At 39.1% G+C, this 22,286-nt stretch overlaps 1 protein-coding gene across 1 annotated transcript in view; it reads right to left on the bottom strand.

Moving 5' to 3' along the window:
• The window catches only part of LOC139907732 (protein diaphanous homolog 3-like), a 227,711-nt gene that overhangs the window by 163,221 nt on the left and 42,204 nt on the right, over nt 1–22,286 (bottom strand). The window contains exon 5 of the mRNA XM_078282613.1: nt 6,394–6,524. Coding sequence (XP_078138739.1) covers nt 6,394–6,524 — 131 coding nt within the window. The remainder of the gene's footprint in view (nt 1–6,393; nt 6,525–22,286) is intronic.

The raw sequence follows: 22,286 nt of genomic DNA, 5'->3' as shown, positions 1-22,286 counted from the left end.
CAGACGAGGCCAGTAATGGAAACATCACTCAGCAGTCCAATCAGGAACATTCACATCAATCAGCTGTTCAATCAGACCCACCAAACTGAGCAGAGTCGGAGCCAGGCACGGGATATATTATATTCCACTGCCTCCAAGGTGCAGACGATAGCCTTGGGTCCAAAGGCACACCAGATCAAACAACAGAAAAGATAATGGATGAAATACAAGGCAAGCTGTCCATAAGATGATGCAAGGCCACTGCCATCCCCAATCAGCCATGACCAGCATGAGGGAACTGTTTTACATGAGAAAGGCTAGAGCATAGAGATGCACTGTGTCCTTTCTTATTTTACACAAACTATGTGTCCATGACAGCAATCGTCAAAAATAGTGTGTGTGTGTGGCGGTGGGTTTAGAAAGTCAGTGATGACTAAATGTTTGAGCTTAGCTTTTTGACTCCCGTTAAAGGGGTTTTGGCAGAGCATATGATAATGTGTTACAAACTTGCTAATCCCCAACCTCAGACAGAGAGAGCCCAAAGCAACAATCTACATCTGAGTGAGAGAGACAACCGAGACGAGACTGCCAGGGACCTGCCTGTCACGGCGGCTCAGACAGCGGCTCAGAAACACCCCCTCACTCAAGACTCAGAGTCTGATTCACTTTGTATTGGCAACAACTGCACATTGATGATACACTTTGATGAAGCATTGTGACATATAATTAACCATCCTTCCACAAACAATACTATCTTTAATATGTTGGATATTTACTGTATCTGTGCACAGCCTCTATCCCTGCCTTCCAGAGCATCTCGTCGGAGCTGGACTTATGACAACTACACAATAAGGTACCCACCATGGTTCCGACTGTAATTTACAAAGTGATTACTGATTGAATCAATTCATCAAACTGAAACGTCTATTTTTAGAGCATCCAGGTTATTTCCTACAAACAACATACTGGTGAAAAGGCTGTAAAATGTGTGAATATTTGACAACAGCACAGTGGAAAGTAAACAGAAAGCCAAAACCGATATGGTTAATTGCATACTTCTATAAAATTGTGGCATGTGGCCTTATGACAAGAGTATTTATTACAGTGCTGATAATAGAAATACACTTCATCAAACATCGATTCTAATTAACTGTAAAATCAAATTAGCGATTAGAGACAAACAGGGAGATTCTATTTTGAATAGAAGCATACCTGACATAAGTGCAGCATACCTGCCAATCTTTTAGAGAGCTATTTTTGAAACAATGTAACCTTGCTGGTGTGCACGTACATAATCACACAATAATACACACATAATCCGTTAACATGTACAGTGATAGAATGAGAGCCAACTAACAGACATACTATATTTTATAGTGTTATTAATGTTATGGATAAAGACTTCTCATTAAGTATTTCATCTGAAGAAATAGTATTGACAGAAATAATCACGGCATTTAATTCAAACTATATAATCAAATGAATGTCTGTACAAATGAGGAAAAATAAAACTTGCTCAATTAACAAAGGGGTTAGATAGCAGAGCCCACTCTACACCTGTATGGATTCATGACACAGGCAGAGCGGAATAAAGCACAGCGGAGCGCTATGGGTTGCAGTAGATGAGTCACGCATTTAAGTGAGCCATCTATCCATTTATGCCCATGCACCACTTTATGTTCTTTTGAAAATTTACTTGAAAGACAGACACACTACACACTCTAAATGGTACAATGTCTGCGCTGGCGAGCTAACCACGCTGTTTGACAATAACCAACTGAAAAGCAATCTGAACAGTGCGAGCTCATCTCAAGGTATAATTGAGAGGATGAAGTAAAAGGCTATCGAAAGCCTGAGGTATGCTGAATGAGGCAGTTGAATACTCCTATAGCATATAAAAGGTCTGTACTGAACACTTGAGTTATTCCTCATCATTTCTGATTCCTTGAAGAACACTGAGGATCAGTTCCTTAGTAAAAAATGAGACAAGACAAACTTTTTTCTTTCAATTTCAAGACAAACTTTTCTTCTTTAGCTACAGTACAGAGTACAAGCAAAGAGCCTGAAGCTTGAATCAATGGAAGCAGATAATTTTAAACTACGAAAAGCTGACACGTTGTCAAATGTGTCCTATGTTATACGGTGGCAAAGTAGCTACAATGCTAACAAGGCTGTTTCCCATACAAAAGTATGAGTCAAGTGGAGGCTTAATAAGGCAACTTGTGTTGGCATCTGGAGTTATACTGAATATGTCTCACACATCTACAGTGTTAGAGTCAATCCAATATACATCAATGGGGCATAAACTTGAGCTAGTTGGGGTAATAATTGTATGTATTTCAGACCAAGCCCTATGCACACAGTAACTGCCAGTTTAGTTCTACTACAGTAATGGGAAACCGGCAATGGGGTCAACGTAGGGTTGATACTCAGATCCACTACCTAATTTACCTCATTTTATTTTAGTCCTAAAAGAAGTCAACTTTGATAAGATCATTTAAAGTTCTATGATTCCCAGTCATTTAGTTAAAAAAATGGTTAGGAAAATTTTGTAAATTTTGAAAACTTGCAATACTTTTATATGGCAATTCAACAATATGGTGGTTGTGATTCTATTACTTGTGACTGTAAGAATAAAGGAATATAATCAAATATATGCAGTTCGGTATTTTAAGGGGTTTTTAAACTTAGAATGATTTTAGTAAATCCTTACATTAAATCCTCACTTCTCAGTATTTCCAAATCTGTGTCCATAAATATATTAACAGACAGACTAATCCATCTTTTATAATTTTCTTGGAATAATGTGTGGTGTCATTATTGCAATTATTATCCCATCTCAGCAACAGTCATAGATGTTGGTATTTGATCCAGGCTCTTTTGATGTTTTCTGAGTCAGAGCCTGCAATCAACTACGAACATGAGGAAGGTGTGGTTAAATACATTTGAGGTATTTAAACCTGCTCCACCTCAAACTCCACTGACCAGCAGTCAAAAACTCAACTCAATTCTATATTTATTTGCCAGACCTACCAGGCTTTGTGAGAGTTATCTATTATTTAGTTTGATAATTGAGATTGTGTTCAGCAATCAAATTAATTGTACTAACTAGGTAAGCTAACTAAGAACACTGATTTCTTAAATTGCTATTGAATGGACTACTGAGCTTGATTGGGTTAATGCAATTGCAATTCAGTATGAATAGCTTGTTATTAAAGAAGCACTGAATAAAGTTAAAAGCAAATTTAAACTGCTGTATTTAGTGTGTTCAAGTTGTCAATGCTAACTGAAAGATAGACATTAAGTATCCATTGACACATTCTGATGCTTTTAGAAATTAGCCTAACTACTCATGTGACTTTCACTGATGTGACTCAGTTACCAGACAATGTGCAACTAACTGGTCAATAAAATCATGATTGATCATACTCTTTACTCAATAATGTGTGATGTTGTGTAAAACAAGATTCAGAATCATACCAATGAAAAACTATCCACAAATTTTGAAAACAGCAGCATGTTATCAAGTGTTTTTCTGTGACTTTGTTACCGGCAACACATTCCACTTTTTTGCCCTTCAAATAATTTCCTTAAATTAAGCTCCAATACTAAATTAAAGTGTTTGGAAAGGTCTATCCAAATATGTATGGTATAATAAATTAACCTTCTTCATTCTTCACCTTCATCTTTAAAAAGTTATTTCACTAAAACATTAACTCTGTGACTCTGTTAACCCTTGACTGAGCCGTTATTTCTTTCCCAATTTAAAATAAAGGGTGCTGAGCATGACTGGACTACATGAAAGAGTGAAGGACATCCCAGGTGCTTGACTTGCTGTTAAACTACGCAACTGCACTCCCTCTGGCCCAGATACTGCCCCTTCCCAGTAATGAGGCCTGCACGATTCACAATAGTCATGTTTCCTCCTTTGAATAACCTTCTTGTTTCCCAGTGAAAGTTGCCTTACCTACACAGGTCCTTAACAGGATCGCCTAATGATAAAACTATACTGGGCTGTCAATGTATCTATGTAACACTACATTTAAAATAATGGAAAACCTGCCTCTCACCTTCTACCACACAAATAGAACTCTGGAATGAAATAATAAAAGTTTTGAGGCAGGAAATTTACAATTACACTGATATCATAAAAGGACTTCAACAGTTCAGCAGCATGCCTATTTCAAATAAAATGTGAATTGTGAGTTTTAAACTTTGTCCGACTGAGCATCATTGACATAGTTACCAGATTATGTTTAAGAATGAGAAATGGGTCATTTCCAATTAGAACCGCTCTATCAAACAGTGAGTTATCCAATAAAGCTGGTAGGAGGAAACATAAGAGATTGTTCCATCCACAACAGCAAGCAGCTAATAGAATTCACAACATTTTATGAACTATGCCAATAAAGTTTGCACACAAAGAAAAAAAACTATTATCTCTCCCTCTCCCTCACGCCTTTATGAATTAGAAAACAGCAAGATGCATACATGTTCAAATTAACTAGATATAATAGATTTATGAAAATGAAACCATAATGTAAAATGGAGCGAGTGAGAGATAATAAATTACAAAGTGAGCAAAGACAAGCACAATGAAACAAACCTCTTCTCAAGGTCACTTGATATAAATGAAAGACCCATGAAAGAAACCACTTCCCAGTGTCTGATAATTGCTCCTCCCTTCTCACTGAATCAACAATGTATCAGCCAAAAGACAGCAGATACATTCATAATTGCAAAAGTAAGAAAAAAAAGCAGCAACCAGCTTGGTGGTTTGAGAAGGCGTGGCGGTCATGTCATATCTGTTTCAGTCTGTGGCTTCAATCAGGAAACTGAACTGGCACTATAAAAAGGTTATTTTAGGCTATATATTAATTCATAGGCACAGAGCTGACAAGACAGAAACAAGGCTACAGAGCAAATGAACCCATGGAAAAAAGGGTATGTTAACATACAGCCTAAGCAGAAAAAAGTTATATTCCTATTCATAGTATTCTGTTACATCACCACACGGCCATCTTGGTAGGAAAATAACAGGAGATTGTAATAAATTAACAGGTGGTTACAATCAAATGACAAACACAGCCAATGAGCTGTGTGTATTGTAAAGCACCATATTAGTAGGAAATGCATCATGGGAATACTATGAATAGAGGTGTGGTACTAGGGTACTCTTTGGTGAGTTTATAGTGAGTGGGTATCATCATCAATCATTGGATTCAATTGGGAAACTGAAATTTTGGCGCAATAAATAAAGAGATTTTCTATTTATTTGTGCATTGATTCACCCACAAGTCAAAGTGTTGTATTTCCACACCTCATGGACTCAACCATCTCCGGCAAAAGTAGAAAAGAAGTATAAAAAGAACGGAACGTCAGAAAATGCCGCACAGCTCCCGCCCCGCACCCGACGGACAGAGCAACACTGGATAACATGGCTGCGTGTCGCCACTGACACTCACACGTCTAAATGCAGGATCAAAAACACATCTGGTGGACACTGGCCTTGAACCTGGGATCTCTGGCGTGGCAGACCTATGCTTTACCAACCAAGTTAAACTCAAAGTGATGCAGAAATCAGGCTCAATTTGGCTAGCTGTGTCCCGCAATGGCACATGTGCAGTAAAGACCGACCGAAAGAGTGACTTATGCAGCTCCTCAACGGACTGACTTATACTAGGTCGCAGCTAAAAAACTATGGACTGATGTATGTTATGAAGTACATAACAGCTACACAAGACAACTACTTATGTAGATGTAGGCGGAATGTCCAAAAACAAAAATATTACTTTGAGAAAACATTTGCAGAATCTGAAAAACAACAAGGACGTGACAAGGACATAAATGATGGAAAAAAGGAGCTGTTCATATTATACACGATTTTAATACATCCAACTTGTCAATTTCATCGTCCTCCTTCTGTTGCCTGCGGCTCTCTTTTTATGTGACCTGCATTACAAATAAAAACATGAAATGTTAAATTAAGGTACCTGCAAACAGAGGATGGGGTACACCCTCCTGTCGTCTTCTGTGTCATCTTTGCAACACAGACACAGTGGAGGCAGCGGGGACACTCGCCACGATAGGCATCAAACAATTAAAAGGCAGGCAAGAGAAAACCCCACACGCAGCTGTAGATGTAATACATATTAATAACTCTCAGCAGGCTGCTGTTGCTCTGTGTCCAAGGCACCATGGGGGAGTGCTAGTGAGGGAGAGGCCTCTGGAATATCACATCATCAATGAAAGGGCACAGTCCAACCGGTGGGCCAGAGGCATGGCTGGGCACACAAGAGCAGGCCGTGAAGGTGATGAGGACGAGGATATGTATGTATTTCCAACAACAGAAGGATTTAAGGGCATCTAAACTAGGCTAGGAAGACAGGCCATTTTCATTCTCTTGAACTGTACCTGACAGGGTTGCTGGTGAGGGAGACTCGCAGTGAGTCTAGACAGGCAAACAGGCGTTCCTCCATCACCCCTGACTTCAGCTCCCCCAGGAACTCCTGAGGAGAGATCTGATGGCTGCTTCTCAAGCTACCCTGGAAGACAATAGAGGAAGAAGAAATTACCTCTTAGAACTTAATGTGTAGTCTAGACATGGAAAAATTGTAAGCCAAGAACGTGTACATGTGCCAAACATGGCTCAAACAAACTCATACAAACAAACTGGATGAAATCATGCAACCCCTTACCCTACTGAAACTCTAAATATCTTGTTTAAATGTGACACAAGCAACTAGGTCTAGTCTTTATTTTGCACATGCCTTGAGTCTATTTCCTTACATGCCAAAATCCCTTACTACTTGCCTGTTATAGCAGCTGCAGGTCAGACTCAGTAAGTTGCTGCATAATGAATTACGCAATTAATGATTTCACAAAATGATTTTTTTTTTTTTTAAATTTCTGTACGTTTTTTAGATTCAAACATTTGTGGAGGATGCTCAAAGAGTTGGGATGAATGTGTTGTTTTGTTGAAACTGAATTGAAAACTCTAAATCAGACAGAGCGACTGGAAATTGTATTGACAGATTGTATAGACGTGAGTTTAATTAAGGAGAAAAAGTAAAGTAACTTGCTTCACTGTTGGTCATGGGAGACACCAACACTGGACTTTTCAGAGACTGACATGCAAATATATAGCTCCTGAAGCTATAAAACTAAATGTGAAGAAAACATGTAGTATTGGAGTGGGAACACACTCTTACCAGCATTGGTTCAGACAGAACACCACCTGGAGTCTATAACTCAACATTATGCTTCAACATGTTGCAGAGCACATGATACATTGCACTTGCCATACAATCTTTACATCATCAGAGTGTACCATAAAATAGCTTATCAAGGCCTATTCCTTGTTGCCTGAAAACAATGCTAATCAGTAACAACAATACTGCAATACTGTATGCCTCTCATTGTTGAGATATGACTTCATCACATAGGTGCCAATGGAGTGTATAGCATATTGGTGGCATTTAATGTAAGTATGATTGTTTGAAAAATGAATTTTCAGCAGTTTTTGATTTGCAGTTGTCTTTGCAGACATTGCTCATTAATGAGGAAATTGATTTTGTGTGATTTCTACAGGATTTTTTTTTTTTTGTGTTTATCCAACGAGGCAATGGAGGGAAACAAATTGCTTTTGTTTTTGTTGCAAATGAAAAATGCCTATGACATGCAAAAGCTTGTGAAGCCCCGCCGTTGTGTGTGTGTGCCGAGTGAAGCATGTTCGCATGTGTGCGGGTGCACATGTGAGAGTGACAGAGATAAAGTGGCGGCTGGTTTTCTCGACTTCCGAGCAAAGCACAATAGAGTGCTATGAGCCCCCCATGTAATCACACCTTTCCAATTTCCTAATTTCTATGCTTTTCTGAAAACATTTATCTCAGAAAGTGATGTATGGTTATCTCCAACAGTCACATCAAAATGAGATGCATGTGTGTCGCTGGGTAACAAGTGGAGAAGCTCAACTACAGTACCCGTTTCAATTGGCAGGAATCATTTGTAGTTGCTTTTGCCACAACATACTCTTTATTAATAAACTATAGTATTATTTGTTATTTATTATTCGCTTTTGTAAAGGGGACAGCTGGAAATTACATATCCAGATCATAACCATATGTACTATCAACATATGTAAATTTGATGGTGTATAGTTTTATTTTGTTTTTTTTGTTTTTTTTACAAAGCATGTCTACACATCACAATGCATGCAAATGTCATAGTTATTAGAATAACTTGAGTAAGCTTATACTCTGATTATGAGAAACCCGGTAAAATGCCTGGATTATTCCATTATTAAATGGGTTACTGTGGCATGTAAACATCTTACCCCTTTCACTTTTGCTTATATTTTACATTATTTTTCCCCCTGCTGTATCCAATAACTTTTGCTGCTGCAAGGGCCCAATTTCCCCACAAAGGTCACGAAAGTTTCATCTTATCGTCTAATTTCCTCATGGCACTACTAGGTACACAATTATTTGTTCTGTTAAGTACAGGCTTCCTTTTCATCTGCCCTAGGCACAGAAGTACACTCATCTCAAAACACTGAGAAAGATTAAGAAAGTGTAACTTAATGTTCATTTACTGACACATCTACTGAATATTTATGTACACCTGCCTGTATTGCAAGTCCTGCACCGCAAGCTGCCAGCAATACAGATGTGAGCTTGCACCTGGACATCAAATAAAGCGGGTGGACAAAACAACCGAAACACCACATGAAAAGGACTTAAACTTTGAAGTAACTAAATCACAATTACAAAGGCAGCTACACAGGCAAAGCATATTATGTTGAATGCCAATTAGCAGTATGTATCAGCTTTAAAAGAGGTCTAAAAATCACCAATTTTATATGCAAGTTTTCAGTTTTCAGAGTTCCAAAAGGCCAAATATCTGGGGCATCGGTCATAAAAACTGCAAAAAATAATTGATGTGGCAAGGAGAAAAACCTTGAAAATTAGACAAACTGCACCGGCACAGAGGAACAGGGGTAACAAGTCAAAGCACACCGACACACTCAGGGAGAGACGGACACTTGACGGGATTGTTGCTAAACGCCACAAAAATAAGGCCTCCAAAATTACCACAGAATTGAATCAACACCTCTGGGACACAGTTTCAACAAAAACCACATTCTGTGAGCTTCACAAAGCTAGTATTTATGGCAGGGCTGCACTTCAGCTGGTATAAGGAGCACAAAACCTGGACCCCTGAGTAACGGACAAAAGTTATATGGTCCTCTGAGTCGTCTTTACCCTTTCCCCATATGTGGACGAGTTTAAGTTTGGAGAAAGCCAAACAATGCCTTGAACCCACAATGTCTGTTACCAGCTGTTAAACATGTTGGTGGATCAGTAATGATATGGGCAGCCATCTTGTGGGAGTCATTAGGTCTGATGCAGAGTTGTATAACAGCCAAGGAATATGAGGCTATTATCCAGGACCAGGTGCATCCTATGATGCAAACACTGTGCCCTGTTGTTCCAATATTCTAACATGATATGCCCCCATACACAATGCTTAACAAATTCAAGAGTGACTGAACACCAGGATGAAGTCAAACACTTTCCATGGCCTCCCCAAAATCTAAACATCATTGAACCTCTATGGTAAGATCTAGAGTGTAGATTCCAGACAAGATTTCCGCTTCCTCAAAGAACTTGAGGCTTTTCTTCTTGAAGAACACACAGTTTAGGACTTTTATGACAGTATTCTGCAGAGGACAAGCTGTTCTGAAGGCGAAGGGTGGCATAACTCCCAGGAAGTACTTGTTTCCATTATTTTGTCCACCCTTGTAGATCTAAGTATTCCTTTTATTAACATGGTAAAATTCAATAACAGGGCTTCTTTAGCCTGATTTTCAAAGATGAAAAAACACCCTCAGCAGTGAGAGTTTAAATTAGGCTGACATTTGAAGTAAACATGACAACATGGTTCTTTTGACCACCTCATTTCTCCAGGCTTTTGGATCAAAGCCGCCAGCCAAACATCCTCAAGCAAGCCCAGGGTTATGGATAAACCCAATTGCTTATTCTTCTGTTCTCTTTAATTTGACAGTAAGCCAAGTCTCTTAATTAGTTCCCAAACCTCCAAATATTTTATGCTAAAATAACACATTTCCTAAATAACATATTTCCAAAGGGGACATGAATCTGAACCAAGAAAGTTAAATGAGAGCCAAATATCATCTTAACACTCTATGGGAAACTATGAGTGTTTGTTAATATTAGGCTATTTTGTTTGATTCCATCTCTGTTCCATAAACCAGAACCCATAATCTTTTCATGTTGGCTCAATTATAAACTTAGAGTCATCAATGCGGCAATTAACTATGGCAGCAATCATTTTTCACTCTGCAATGTTCCACCATCTTTGATAGCATGCAAAAGGAAATCATGCAAATAAGTTAATGTCGCATATACACCAAAAATTGATTAGGCATTTAAAGGGAGAGGTCACTAACATCACTTAAATGCCAGCCAACCCCTGCCTCGCCCCAACCCCCATATACCTATGGCAATTAGTCAATGGCATTACAAATTGACTGTGTTTCAAAAACAAACAAACAAATATTTTCCATGAAAACGTATCTGACCATAAAGTGGACAAAATCAGCATTTGGATCTCCCCTCTCTATTGAATAATCTAAATCCCTCCCCTGAACTACTAATTAGATGAAGTTTTCTTTTATACTGAAAAGACAATAGCAAAAGATTAGTAGGCGTGTGTGTGTTTATGTGTGGTTTTGGGTGGGATGGTGGTGTGGGGGAGGGCTAGCATTGTTAGGCTTACCGAGCCAGCTCCACTAATGCCAAAATGTTGTCACATATCGTTGGGTAAATTTTCGATTCATCAAAGGCCTCAGAAATCAACCCGTATCACTGTTGGCAGGAATAAATAATCCCTAACCGTTGCAGGCTGCCAAAGCAATGGAACTATGCCTAGTCTCTCTCTCCCCTAACACCCCAACCCCCAATCCAAATTATTCTCCTCCATACTTCCCCTCAGGTGTACACACTAGCTTCCACTGAGCCAAAAATAATAATAATAATAATGATATAAAAAAAAAATAGCTGACAACACCTCACTCAAAATACCCACTTTTATTCTCGATCATCAAACAACATGTTCTTTAATGATCAGAAGCACCTCTGTGTGCCCTACAGAGGGAACCTGATCACCAATGAAAGCAGAGTCAAACAGCCAGATGTGCATGTTGAATGAGAGCAAGGATAGCCAAAGACATCATTACGGCTACAGCTCTAGCTCTCCAATGAAAATGAAGTGGTAGTGAGTGACTACTGAAAAGCTACCTCATTCAGTTCGAACCTCTGGGAGCAGTGGTTGTGCAAACAGATTGTATCAGGTCTACTCTTGAAACTTAATGGGGAATACCACTCAATTTGTGATTTGTTATTCTTATGGCCTGGGGCAGTCCAATGAGGATTTGTGAACAATAAACGGTGTTTCCTTTACATTCACTTAACTGTGATGGCCCCAGTAGCTGGAGAATTTTCCCCGCAGCTCAAGAAATGTAAATACGGTGAAAGTTCATGATCTGGCCTCACTGCTCAGCTTGCCCCCTCCAGTGTTGGGGGTAACGCGTTACAGTAATCAGATTACTTTTTGTGGTAACAAGTAACTTAACGCGTTAGTTTTTCAAATTATGTACTTTTATTTTTCTTTCAAATGGTTAAATGTTTAGTTAGTGCAAATTAAAAAAAAAATTAAGGTATTGTACGCTACATGATATTATTAAAAGCAGACTGTGCAGCAGGCTGGCGGTGCGGTGGAGGCTCGTAGGTTATGTAGGTTACGTAGGTTAATAGCTCTGTGTCAATAGCATATTTTTTTCTCAAATTAGGCTTTTTTATAGAGAGGAACACAGCGCCAATGTTTCACAGTATTGATTAAGTCAAAATCACCTACGGTTGTGATGCAGTGACGGCAGAAAGGCATTTATTTCGGTCCAAGCCCTCAATCACTCCCTACCAGAGTATTTATTACTGTGGATCCAGGTAAATGAAAGCTACCTTGATGTTTTCTTTAGACAACAGTAGATTGTTACTTAAGGCTGTGTCCCAAACATGATGATTAGTGATGATTTCTGTACAATAAGAGTGATGACATCAGCAGGAGACCTATTTTAAAGGCATGATTTTAAGTGGGTAACGTGAAAGTACTCTAATGAGTTACTTTTAATAAAGACTATAGAGGGTCAAAGGACAAATAATAAGAATAATAAGAGGGTCAAAGGACAAATTTTATTCTAGTTGGGGTCCTACAATCTCATTTTTGAAGAATATGAAAACCCTGCTTGATAATCCGCAATAAGGGTTCTATCTATCTGCTTGTGTTGACCAGCATTGTGCCATAAGATGGATAGATATAGATGATGAAAAGCAGCAAAAAAAAAATCAAATTTCTTGGACAGACTGAGGGACAACAAAAAACAGCCAATTGTGAAAAAGGGAGGGGCTTAAATTATATCAGTAGTGGATAGGAAACTCTCTCCTAGGTCCAATGAGGTATCACTCAATGCAATGCAACTTCGGGATCGATAGATATAGCCGATCAAAAACCAGCCAATCAGGAAAGGGTGAAGGGCTTAAATGACATTACCAATCGATAGGACAATCTCAAGTCCAACAAGCCATCCCACATCTCAATACGGCTCCAGGATTGCTCTCCTGAGTCCAAAGAGTCCAAGTATCTCATATAAATGCGACTTTGCGATCAACACATAGATGCCACACGATGGTCACACATCTCAACGCAACTTCAGGATCAATACAGCCAATCAGGAAATGGGGAGGGGCTTAAATTACATAACCAATTGTGCCCCGAGTCCGACAAGCCATCACACGTCAATGCAAGTTCGGGATCGACATGATGAAAACAAGCACATCATTTTTGAACATTGTTGTGGACGAACAAAAGGAGACTGTAGTACAATATTTTGAATACAGACTAAAATGTAGGAATAAGCAATATAGGAATAAAATTAGAACAACTATAACTATTTCAAATCTCAAATCCAGTGCTATTCCCCTTTAACTTCACGGAATATATCAAAAGAAAAATAACAAAATCATTAAAAATACAACTATTTTAAACCTCACCATCATATGTCTATTATACGTCTAAAAATACGCTCTTCAAAATCTGAGGAAAGGCAGGAAAGATGGAAAACTATGTTGACGTCTAGAGCAACCATGACCCTGATTCTGTCTGGAGCAACATGTCAACATGTCAGTCCTCTGCTACCCTGATAAAGTTTCGAGCTAAAAATCACATTGTGTTTATTAGACATTCACAGGATCTTTCCTAATTCTACTTCAATCCAAAGTAATTTGAGTCTTTACTAATGTCATTACTAGCAGCTCAGAAATAAAAAATATATATATACATTATTTTTGAATCATGCATTCGCTGAGTTGAGGGCATATCTATATGGTAGCACATTTCATTCAGGTTTTAGTTCACTTGTGCCATCGATAACCATTACATGACAACTCCTATCATTGGGCACCTCTAGGAATATTAAAATCATCCACAGCAATCTCCATGATGTTGGACGTTGTGAGGTAAGCATCACTTTCCTGTCAGGCCACGGTGAAATTTATGCCATCAAGACCAGGCTTATGTTGTAGTTAGAGGATGGGTAAAAGGGGTTCTAGTAAAAATCTGATCCCTCCAGCTACACTTGGACTAATAAATGTGTGATCCTCATCTGTGTGAGCAGTGCGGTAGTCAAGGGATTCTAGACAATAGAGTGTGCCTGGCTTTTCATTTCTTTTGGCCCTCAGTGATTCAGCACATTTTCAGCTGCTAGATGAACCAGCATCATAAAAGCCTCTTGAGGCAGTGCATTATTGTGAGACGAGTTGGCAAGACATACATCTCTATTTTATCATCTAGCAGGGAAATGGACAGCGCCAAAAAAACAGAGCGGAGGAGGAGAGAACCTTCCTCAATAAACCACTGGGACCAAGCTTCACCTTATTAAGAACTGTTCAAATTAGAGCATTGTGCCACAGAGCAATGTTTTATTGAGCACATGTGAGAAATTCAAGTAAAAAAGTCTAATCATTTTTCATAGCAAGTGAGGTTCATATCAAGTTAATGTTCCAATCATGCAAATTAAATATCCACTTCTGGATTCTGCTTAGCCCTTTCCTCTCTCCAACTCCGAGAGGCTTTTATCATGTCACATCACAATATCATTCCATGTTCTATGTCCAATTAAACGATTAACAAGTCAGAGTCAAAGGAAAAAGAGGCCTGTTAGATTGTTAAATAATCAAATCATGAATTTTTGCACATTCACGCCTAACATCCAAATGAATCATTGTACAACAAAATATTCCAAGCTCAATGAATAGAGACAGAAGTCTAAAAAAAATTATCCAATACAGTGTTAATAATACGATGTTGATGCTGCCTATATGTCACATACAGTATGTAGATTGTAAGATTTTAATTTTACTTTCATTAATGTGTCAAGCTACCCATGGGGAAGAGGACAAACAAGCGCACCAACCATGGGTGTCATATTATTCCCATTTTTTAGGTTTTAGTAAACAGGAAACAGGACGGACAAACCCGTCTTTATTACTGTCACAAGCAACCATTTTTCACAATGCATGCACACACACGTGCACAGCGGCTTGCACACACACACACGCTTCTTTCCAATGGTGCCGTGAAATATGTCCTCCGCATTTATCCCATCCTGGCTCGTCCTCCTCCACGGGCAGGCCAGGAGCGGTGGGCAGCTTGCAGCGCAGCGCCCAGGGACCAACTTCTTTTTTTGACCATCGCTTCTTGCATGTTTTTAGTGGGGGGTTCTTATCGGTGTTATGTGGAGGAAACCCCAGGTGAGCACGGGGAGAACACGCAAACTCCACACAGAAAGGCCCTTTTTTACGAGATAACCCACCTGGGCACTAGGCACCGAAGGCATGGGGGGAACATGCCCCCAGTGCCAACAGCGACCCAGGCGGGAATCGAACCCAGGACCTTCTGCCACCATTTTATTATGTTTTCTTATTCATTATCAAATTAATATTATTAGATGTGTGTTAAGTGTAATCTGAATAAATGAATCATAAAAACAACACCTTTTCATTTTTTTCAAGTGTTTCTTCATTAGTCAGAAGGCCTCTTCTTCATGCTCGCTTCTTTTCCTTTCAAAGTGCATCTTGGCTCACTCATGGAGAGTGGGAGAGTCCATTTAACATTTTACCCTATATATGTTTTTTTTTACTGTTTATTATAATATCTAAGCTTGAGTACCTGGACCACAAACCAATTATAGATTACACTAAATGCCATGAAATTATAAACTAGCCTAAATGCAGCCTTCAGCTCTATACATGCTCCCTCTAGGACAAATCATACGCAAGTATAACATTTCATTCCACTGCTACGCGGATGACACCCAGCTATACCTCCCTCTTAAACCCAGCGATCTCTGCTCCTCAGACAACCTCAGGGATTGTCTGGAGGATATTAAATGTTGGATGGCCTGTAACATCCTCCAAATCAGCGAGAGCAAGATGGAGTTGGTAATATTTGGCCCCCCGGACCTCACTTCTACCATAACTGGGAACCTTAGACAGTTGTCCCCTTATGTCAAACCCTTTGCTAAGAATCTTTTTTACCCTTTTTTAATCTTTTTTTCGATTCAGATGTTAACTTTGATAAACAGATCAACTCAGTCAGATCCAGCTTCCTGCAGCTAAGAACCATTTCCAAAGTCAAGTCTTTCCTTTCTTTTCACGACCTAGAAATTGTTTTACATGCATTCATTTCCTGTCACCTCGACTATTGTAACTCCGTGTATACTGGTATCAGTCAGTCTTCCCTGTCCCGCCTACAGCTGGTCCAGAGCACTGCCGCAAGGCTTCTCACTGGCACCAAAAAGAGAGACCACATTTCCCCTGTTCTGGCATCCCTTCATTGGCTCCCTGTTCGCCAAAGAATTGATTTCAATATTCTATTACTTGTTTTTAAGGCCCTCACTGGTCTCGCCCTGTCTTATATCTCCGATCTCCTACACCCCCAAGTTTCCTGCAGGTCTCTCAGGTCCACTGACCTAAAGCTTTTAGCTGTTCCACGGTCTAGGCTGAAGCGTAAAGGGGATCGTGCCTTTTCCGTTGTGGCCCCTAGACTGTGGAACACTCTACCCCCAAGTATTAGACTTGTCCCATCTATTGGCACCTTTAAATCGCGCCTTAAAACCCATCTCTTTTCTGTAGCTTTTGATTCTGTATGATCTTTATTTTCATCATTATTTTTATTATTTTATTTGTGTTTTGTGTGTACTTGTACAGCACCTTGGTCGACAATTGTTGTTTTTAAGTGTGCTTTATAAATAAAATTAACTTGAACTTCAGTATTTTGTCTCAACTCCCAAGTTAGCTTTCAATAGTAAATTATAGTGCTCACTCTATTTTAGAGTGGTTTAACCCGCAGCATCCTCATACTCTGGATTACTAAAAATGTATTTATGAATGAAATAATAAATAAATGCAAACACAAATACTTGGAAGCCACTTTGCAGCCAGTAAAAATGACTTATGTGCATCTCTTCAAAAAAAAAGAAAAAAAAAAAGAAAGAAAAAAAAATGTTCACCTCAAAATAGTCTGTGGTTTTTAATAGGGAATTCTCACATAGGCCTATGCCTTTTATGTGAGAAATTTTGTTTTTTGGGGGTTTTTCTTGACGTTATCACTGTGATATCACCACAACGTGTGGCATTGAACTCTGTGCACAGCCGCCGTGGGGGGGAAATCCAAACCGTGAAGGCTCCACATCGACCAAATACTTTCTGGATGGGACCAAAACATGGTCATAACACTCATGTCTAGACTTTCATTGGCATTCATAAGAATGGGGTGATGTTAAATTCCTTATTTAACCCTTCTGCAGAATTGAGATCCAAAAATGATGAAAATATAAATCAGTTTAAACAAATTTTACAGGTTCATAACAACTGCATACCGGGGCTTTGACACCCCTTCCTAGAATACAAGTCCCTCAATGAGATGAGAGAAATGAGCCTTTTTTGTCCTGCCAATATTTTGAACATTGGCAAAAAGTCAGTGGAACTCTCATCTTTGAACAGTATCAACTTTTCTTACGTTTGAACAAGCTCTTTCATTGTCATCACTTGCTACCTTTCGCCTCTGTTTCTCTCACTGTTTGTCTGCTTAATGCGTTCCCGTCTCACACAGCACGGTACAGCACAAAGTGTCTCTGCTACAGTAGAGCAGCTGCCGCTCTGCTAGAGACACGGAATGATTGGCTGTGCTGCACCAGCTGCGCTAAGTCATTTGCATAAACGCATGCAATTGGACAAGGTGCTGCAGTTGGACGACCCTCGCGGCTCCATTGAGGTGACAAAGCTGCAGCAGATTAAAAAAAAAAAAACAGCCATCAGCAATGTAGTTTATTATTTCTTATCTTAGATTAAATGCTTTGCGGTCCATATAGATCCCTTGCTGGGCCCGGATGCAGACCAAGGTCCCCTAGTTGGTGACCACTATTTTAGAACCTTAACTGTCACTAACTCAAGAATAAGCCTAAATAGATCATTGATTAAGCTTACTCATGAACACTCTTATTAGTGACTGTACAATCTAAAAAAGTATAGGCCTACTTCAGGCCACAACGGCCCCAATAAGGTAACCTATGCACCAATCTAGTTGCAGCTTATCACAAATTATGTGCTTGTTTCCATTTGGGCAACATAAATCCTCTCCTTATCCTCTAGAAAAAAAGTTACTGAGTATCAGCATAGAACTGCTATGCTGTTGATGCAAAGAGTGTAAAGTGTGTTTGTGTGTGTGTGTGTGTGTGTATGTGTGTGTGTGCATGTAAAACTACTGTTTTAATATACAAACTACACCAGACCAAGTCTTTCATGAAACAAAAACAAAAAAAAAAAAGAGTACAGAGAACCAGCCTAATTGATAATTATGCCTTACATAATTTGTCTAATTATGTAAATCATGTGTAAATGTTCTACAAGGTAATGTAATAAAATAAAAGAAATACACAAATTCATACATTAGGAATGAATCATGTGTTGCTTCTCACATCACTAATACACAAAATGCTATATGCCTCATCTGGTCTACTGGCTCCTAGCCAATCTAGTGAAGTTTTGTCTCCATGGAAACCATGTGCCATGAAGACCTTCTCATGAAGGGTAACAGAAGAAAGTGTTATCCTGGGGTGGCAATTGATTTAGTTCCTACAGGGTCTCCTGAGAAAGCATGATGACACCCATCACTATCAACATCACCAAATCACTGGCTATTATGTGACTCTTCTAACTCTCCCCTAGTGTTGAGAGATTGCCAGTGACTCATTTTAAGTACTGCTGTACTGTAGGTCTATAGGCTCATTAAATTATATAACATGAATATGAACTGGATACACATCTGACTGTTCGAACTTAACATCAGAACCCAATTTAATTGTATGGCATCCTCAGTGTGAATGTGGCAAAGCCTCACCCGACCAGACTAGAAGCAAGACAGAGTGAGTGGACTGGGAAGAGCTTTTATGACATTATAAAAGCATAAATCAGGCAGGGAATATGAAAATGCGAGCAGCACTGCTCCAGTGAGCAAGTTACTATACCAAGTGGGCTACTTAGTAATTGCCACAATGCTGTATCAGAAAACATAGTCAAAGTATTGCACTTTTCCAATTGAAACTGAAACTTTTAAAACTTATAGCACTGCATGTTGCAGACAGCAATGCGCCAAATGCTTGTTACACACACTACTCAAAAATAATTGGTGGATAAATAGTATGGAAGGCTTGGCTAATCTTATCTAATCACATATAATTACAATCAGACTTTGTCCCCTGTTCAGCAGACTCTGAGATTCACACTGAGACTTCCTTGCATGTGCAAAAGACAATGGCAGGCAGGTTGCGGTCTACAATTAGATTGATGTTTACCGTGCTAGTCATTTGGTTGTTGATCCATGTTGCCTTACAGCTGATAATAATTAATATTTCCTGCTACTTCTTCATCGATTCTGCCATTATGATAATTTTTTTCAGGAAAGGGAGGGGGTGAGGGCTGCTTTTAAACAGCGAGGGAGATGCCAAGCTAGTTTAAAAAAAAAAAGAAAAGCTACTGAATGGCCGGAAAGAGCTTTGTACTGGAGGGGAATTCGACAACAAGCTCTAGAAAAGAGGTGAAAAAAGCAACACAGCTGACCCGTGTGGATATTGGCTTATATCATTATGTCTCAATGAAATGTCCACATAGCACACATTGATTTTGATAGCACAGTAGATTGGTTTATTCTATGTGTTGCTTTTTATGTGTTTATTTTATTTCTCCCCGGGTACGATTCACCATGAACTGTGCAGGACTGACGGAAGGAACGGTCTCAAACAAAACAGGAAGAGTACCACCTCACTCTACAAATACATGAACAAGTACAGATGCTGTATAACCCCTTGGCGCCTAGCTAGGTGTGCAGCATCAACTGTTGCTGTCATTGAAATTACAATAGTCCCGGAAATTTTAACCACATCATTCACCAATGTATTGTCAAGAAGAATAGATCCACTCTACTATATTGCGCTCTGGTAGGTTAGCTGTCTTTCAGCATCAATGTGGCCTGTTAGCCAAAATGTCTTTCAGTGTCACAGCAGCCTGTTAGCCAAAATGTTTTGTTAGCAGTGCCCAAACTTGATAAATTCCACAAATATTACACAAAAAACTGCTCTAATAGCTCAATCTAGTAGTAACTAAAATATTCGGGAGCAAAAGTAATTGTTGTCAGCATAGCCACTAGAGTTACAATCACACATAGTGATATGAACACTGGACGATCAAGCATCACTTACTACAGGTGAGAGACCGCCATTTCGTTAGCACTGGGCAAACTTAATAAATTCAAAACCTCTAACACAGTAAAGGGCTCTGCTAGCTCAATCTAATTGTAACTAAAATATTCGCCAGCAATTTTTTTTTTTTTTTTTGGTCACACAAAGATAACCACTGTAGTCGCAAAGCTATTGCCTACATAACACCGACCGACCGACCAAATTGTTTAACATGAGGAGAGAGGCCGAGTAATCGACTGACTGACCTTAATTTGGCTCCTGATGCCTCCTTACACAGGTTTATTCGAGTTCCATTATTCAGTTTGCTTTATGGCAGTTTCATAGTGCCATATGGCGAGTTGAGTGCCAAATCATCTTTGACACAAAATACTACCACTAAGGGACTCAAGGGGTCGCTAGTGACAATGACTTCATGGTAAGCATTAAGCTGCCTGTATACTGACAGGTGTGTTACCAGGGCGCCTAAAGTGAGGTGTAATTAGTAGGTGTTTAACATGCATTGTTTGTAATGTACATTCACCAGCAGTTAGGTATTTGTTTCTCTCTTAATGATCAATTCCTTCAACAATCAATCACTTTAATTACGGTCTTGGCCACAATTGGAATTTGGAAACCATTCAACCACTATTTATGTCCTTAGGAAATGCCTGATCAATGTTGGGGCAAGGAGCCCCTGTCTCCTATTTTCTCATACAAGCTGACTAAAGGTTTCTGAGCCTTGCTGGCAGAATACGCTGAGAAACTCAGCAGTCTGAGAATACGCTGATAAAGTCAGTGGTGAATCCAGCTCCATAGCAGGGTTGGGCGATACATTTTTTGCATATCATTACACTGTCGTAATTTTTCCTGGGATATACAGTGTTAGCAGGGTATTGTAAAAAAAATGATGTGCTAGGGATGTAAGATGGTCGTAATGCCATATTTATCATTGTAGATGCCAAATTCCTGCTGCATTGTCTCCTGCCAGTAGGTGGAGACTCCTGGCTGTGGTATATGGTTGGAAAACTGCTGCCAACTTACCCCTACTAAAGCATCTTCTTTCATGCCCAACTACCCCAAATCTTACATTGTGAATTACGGCCAAATTATTGATTATTGGACAGTCATAATGAATTAATGTTCTATTTTATCACCAAAAGATAAACTCAGTAGTGGTTAAAAGACTTTTATTTAGGGATGTACCATCCGTTCTTTAAGTGGCCATCCCTTATTTCATTTTGCTCCTTTCAGAACAGCACAACAGTTTTCAGAGTTTGATTATTGTATTAATTTGCTATTTTGCTATTTACTGTTAATACACATTGACAGCACACATTTCATTTCTGACATTGTGTTATGAATGTCATAGCTTTTATGATTAGAAATATGATGTATTGGACAAATGCATAGCCTACGCTACCTCAATGAAAAACTTTTTTCATGTGCTACTGGCAGTAAGAGGTGAGTAAGCACACAAGCACTCACTAAAATGTAGTAGCCTAACTACGTTATGATAAAAGCTCTGATTTATTTATACATGGTTAGCAATATCATGCAGCCATAAGAACAATATGCACAGTGCTATATTGAAATTTTACTTTTTATGATTGCAGTGTACTTTTAGCTACATGATGTGTTGTTAGTAGAAAGTCAGAGTAAAACGCATAATTTCAATCGCCGATTGGATTGGTGATCAGCTGATCACACTGTTACAAATCCATTACAAATGTATGAAAAATTCATCAAGTCTGACATTTGCTTGCATGCACATAGCCTAATCTAGTCAACACCAAGGCAGCAATGAGATTTCAAAATAAATCACATGAATTCAACAGCAAATAACATTGTTCAATACACTTCACTACACAACAGAAACAGTTAAAAAAAAATTAAATCACACACACAGGGAATTACTCTCCTAAGGTGATGGAAATAAGCTGGGAAAGACTACAAATGCTCAGTCTCATTAAAAAAAAGAATATTAATAAGACAGTCTAATGTAGGCTTTTATACCTCTAGGTTTCAGGCCAAAAACACAAGCATGTTCATTTTGTCTGGCGTAAGGTGGGTGGAAATTGGGCCAGTACATTTCCCGCCATACTAGATACTCACTCAGAGGCAAAGCCTGTTGCACAAGTATTTGTGTTCAACTCTTCACATCAATGGAAAGCACTCTGCATTTGATCATTATGTTTCCATCCTTTGCTAAAACCTTTTTATGCAAAGCTTGCATTTTACTTGGTCCAAATCATCTGGCTTTCCAGTATCAGCCAACTTGAACCTGAAGAACTGCCAAACAGTTTTTTTTTATTTCCCTCATCTCACCTCACTTCAAAGCAGCGGTTTCACCTGACCCCTCGGAGTTAGCTGCCTGAGGGGATAACAGTAATTAGCGCTGCAGCTACAACTAATAGTGGTGCCGTTATACACCGGA

The sequence above is a fragment of the Centroberyx gerrardi genome, chromosome 1 (genome assembly GCF_048128805.1).
Source record: "Centroberyx gerrardi isolate f3 chromosome 1, fCenGer3.hap1.cur.20231027, whole genome shotgun sequence".
Lineage (NCBI taxonomy): Eukaryota > Metazoa > Chordata > Actinopteri > Beryciformes > Berycidae > Centroberyx > Centroberyx gerrardi.
The sequence above is the reverse complement of the archived record's forward strand: the minus strand, read 5'-3'. Positions and strand labels throughout refer to the sequence as shown.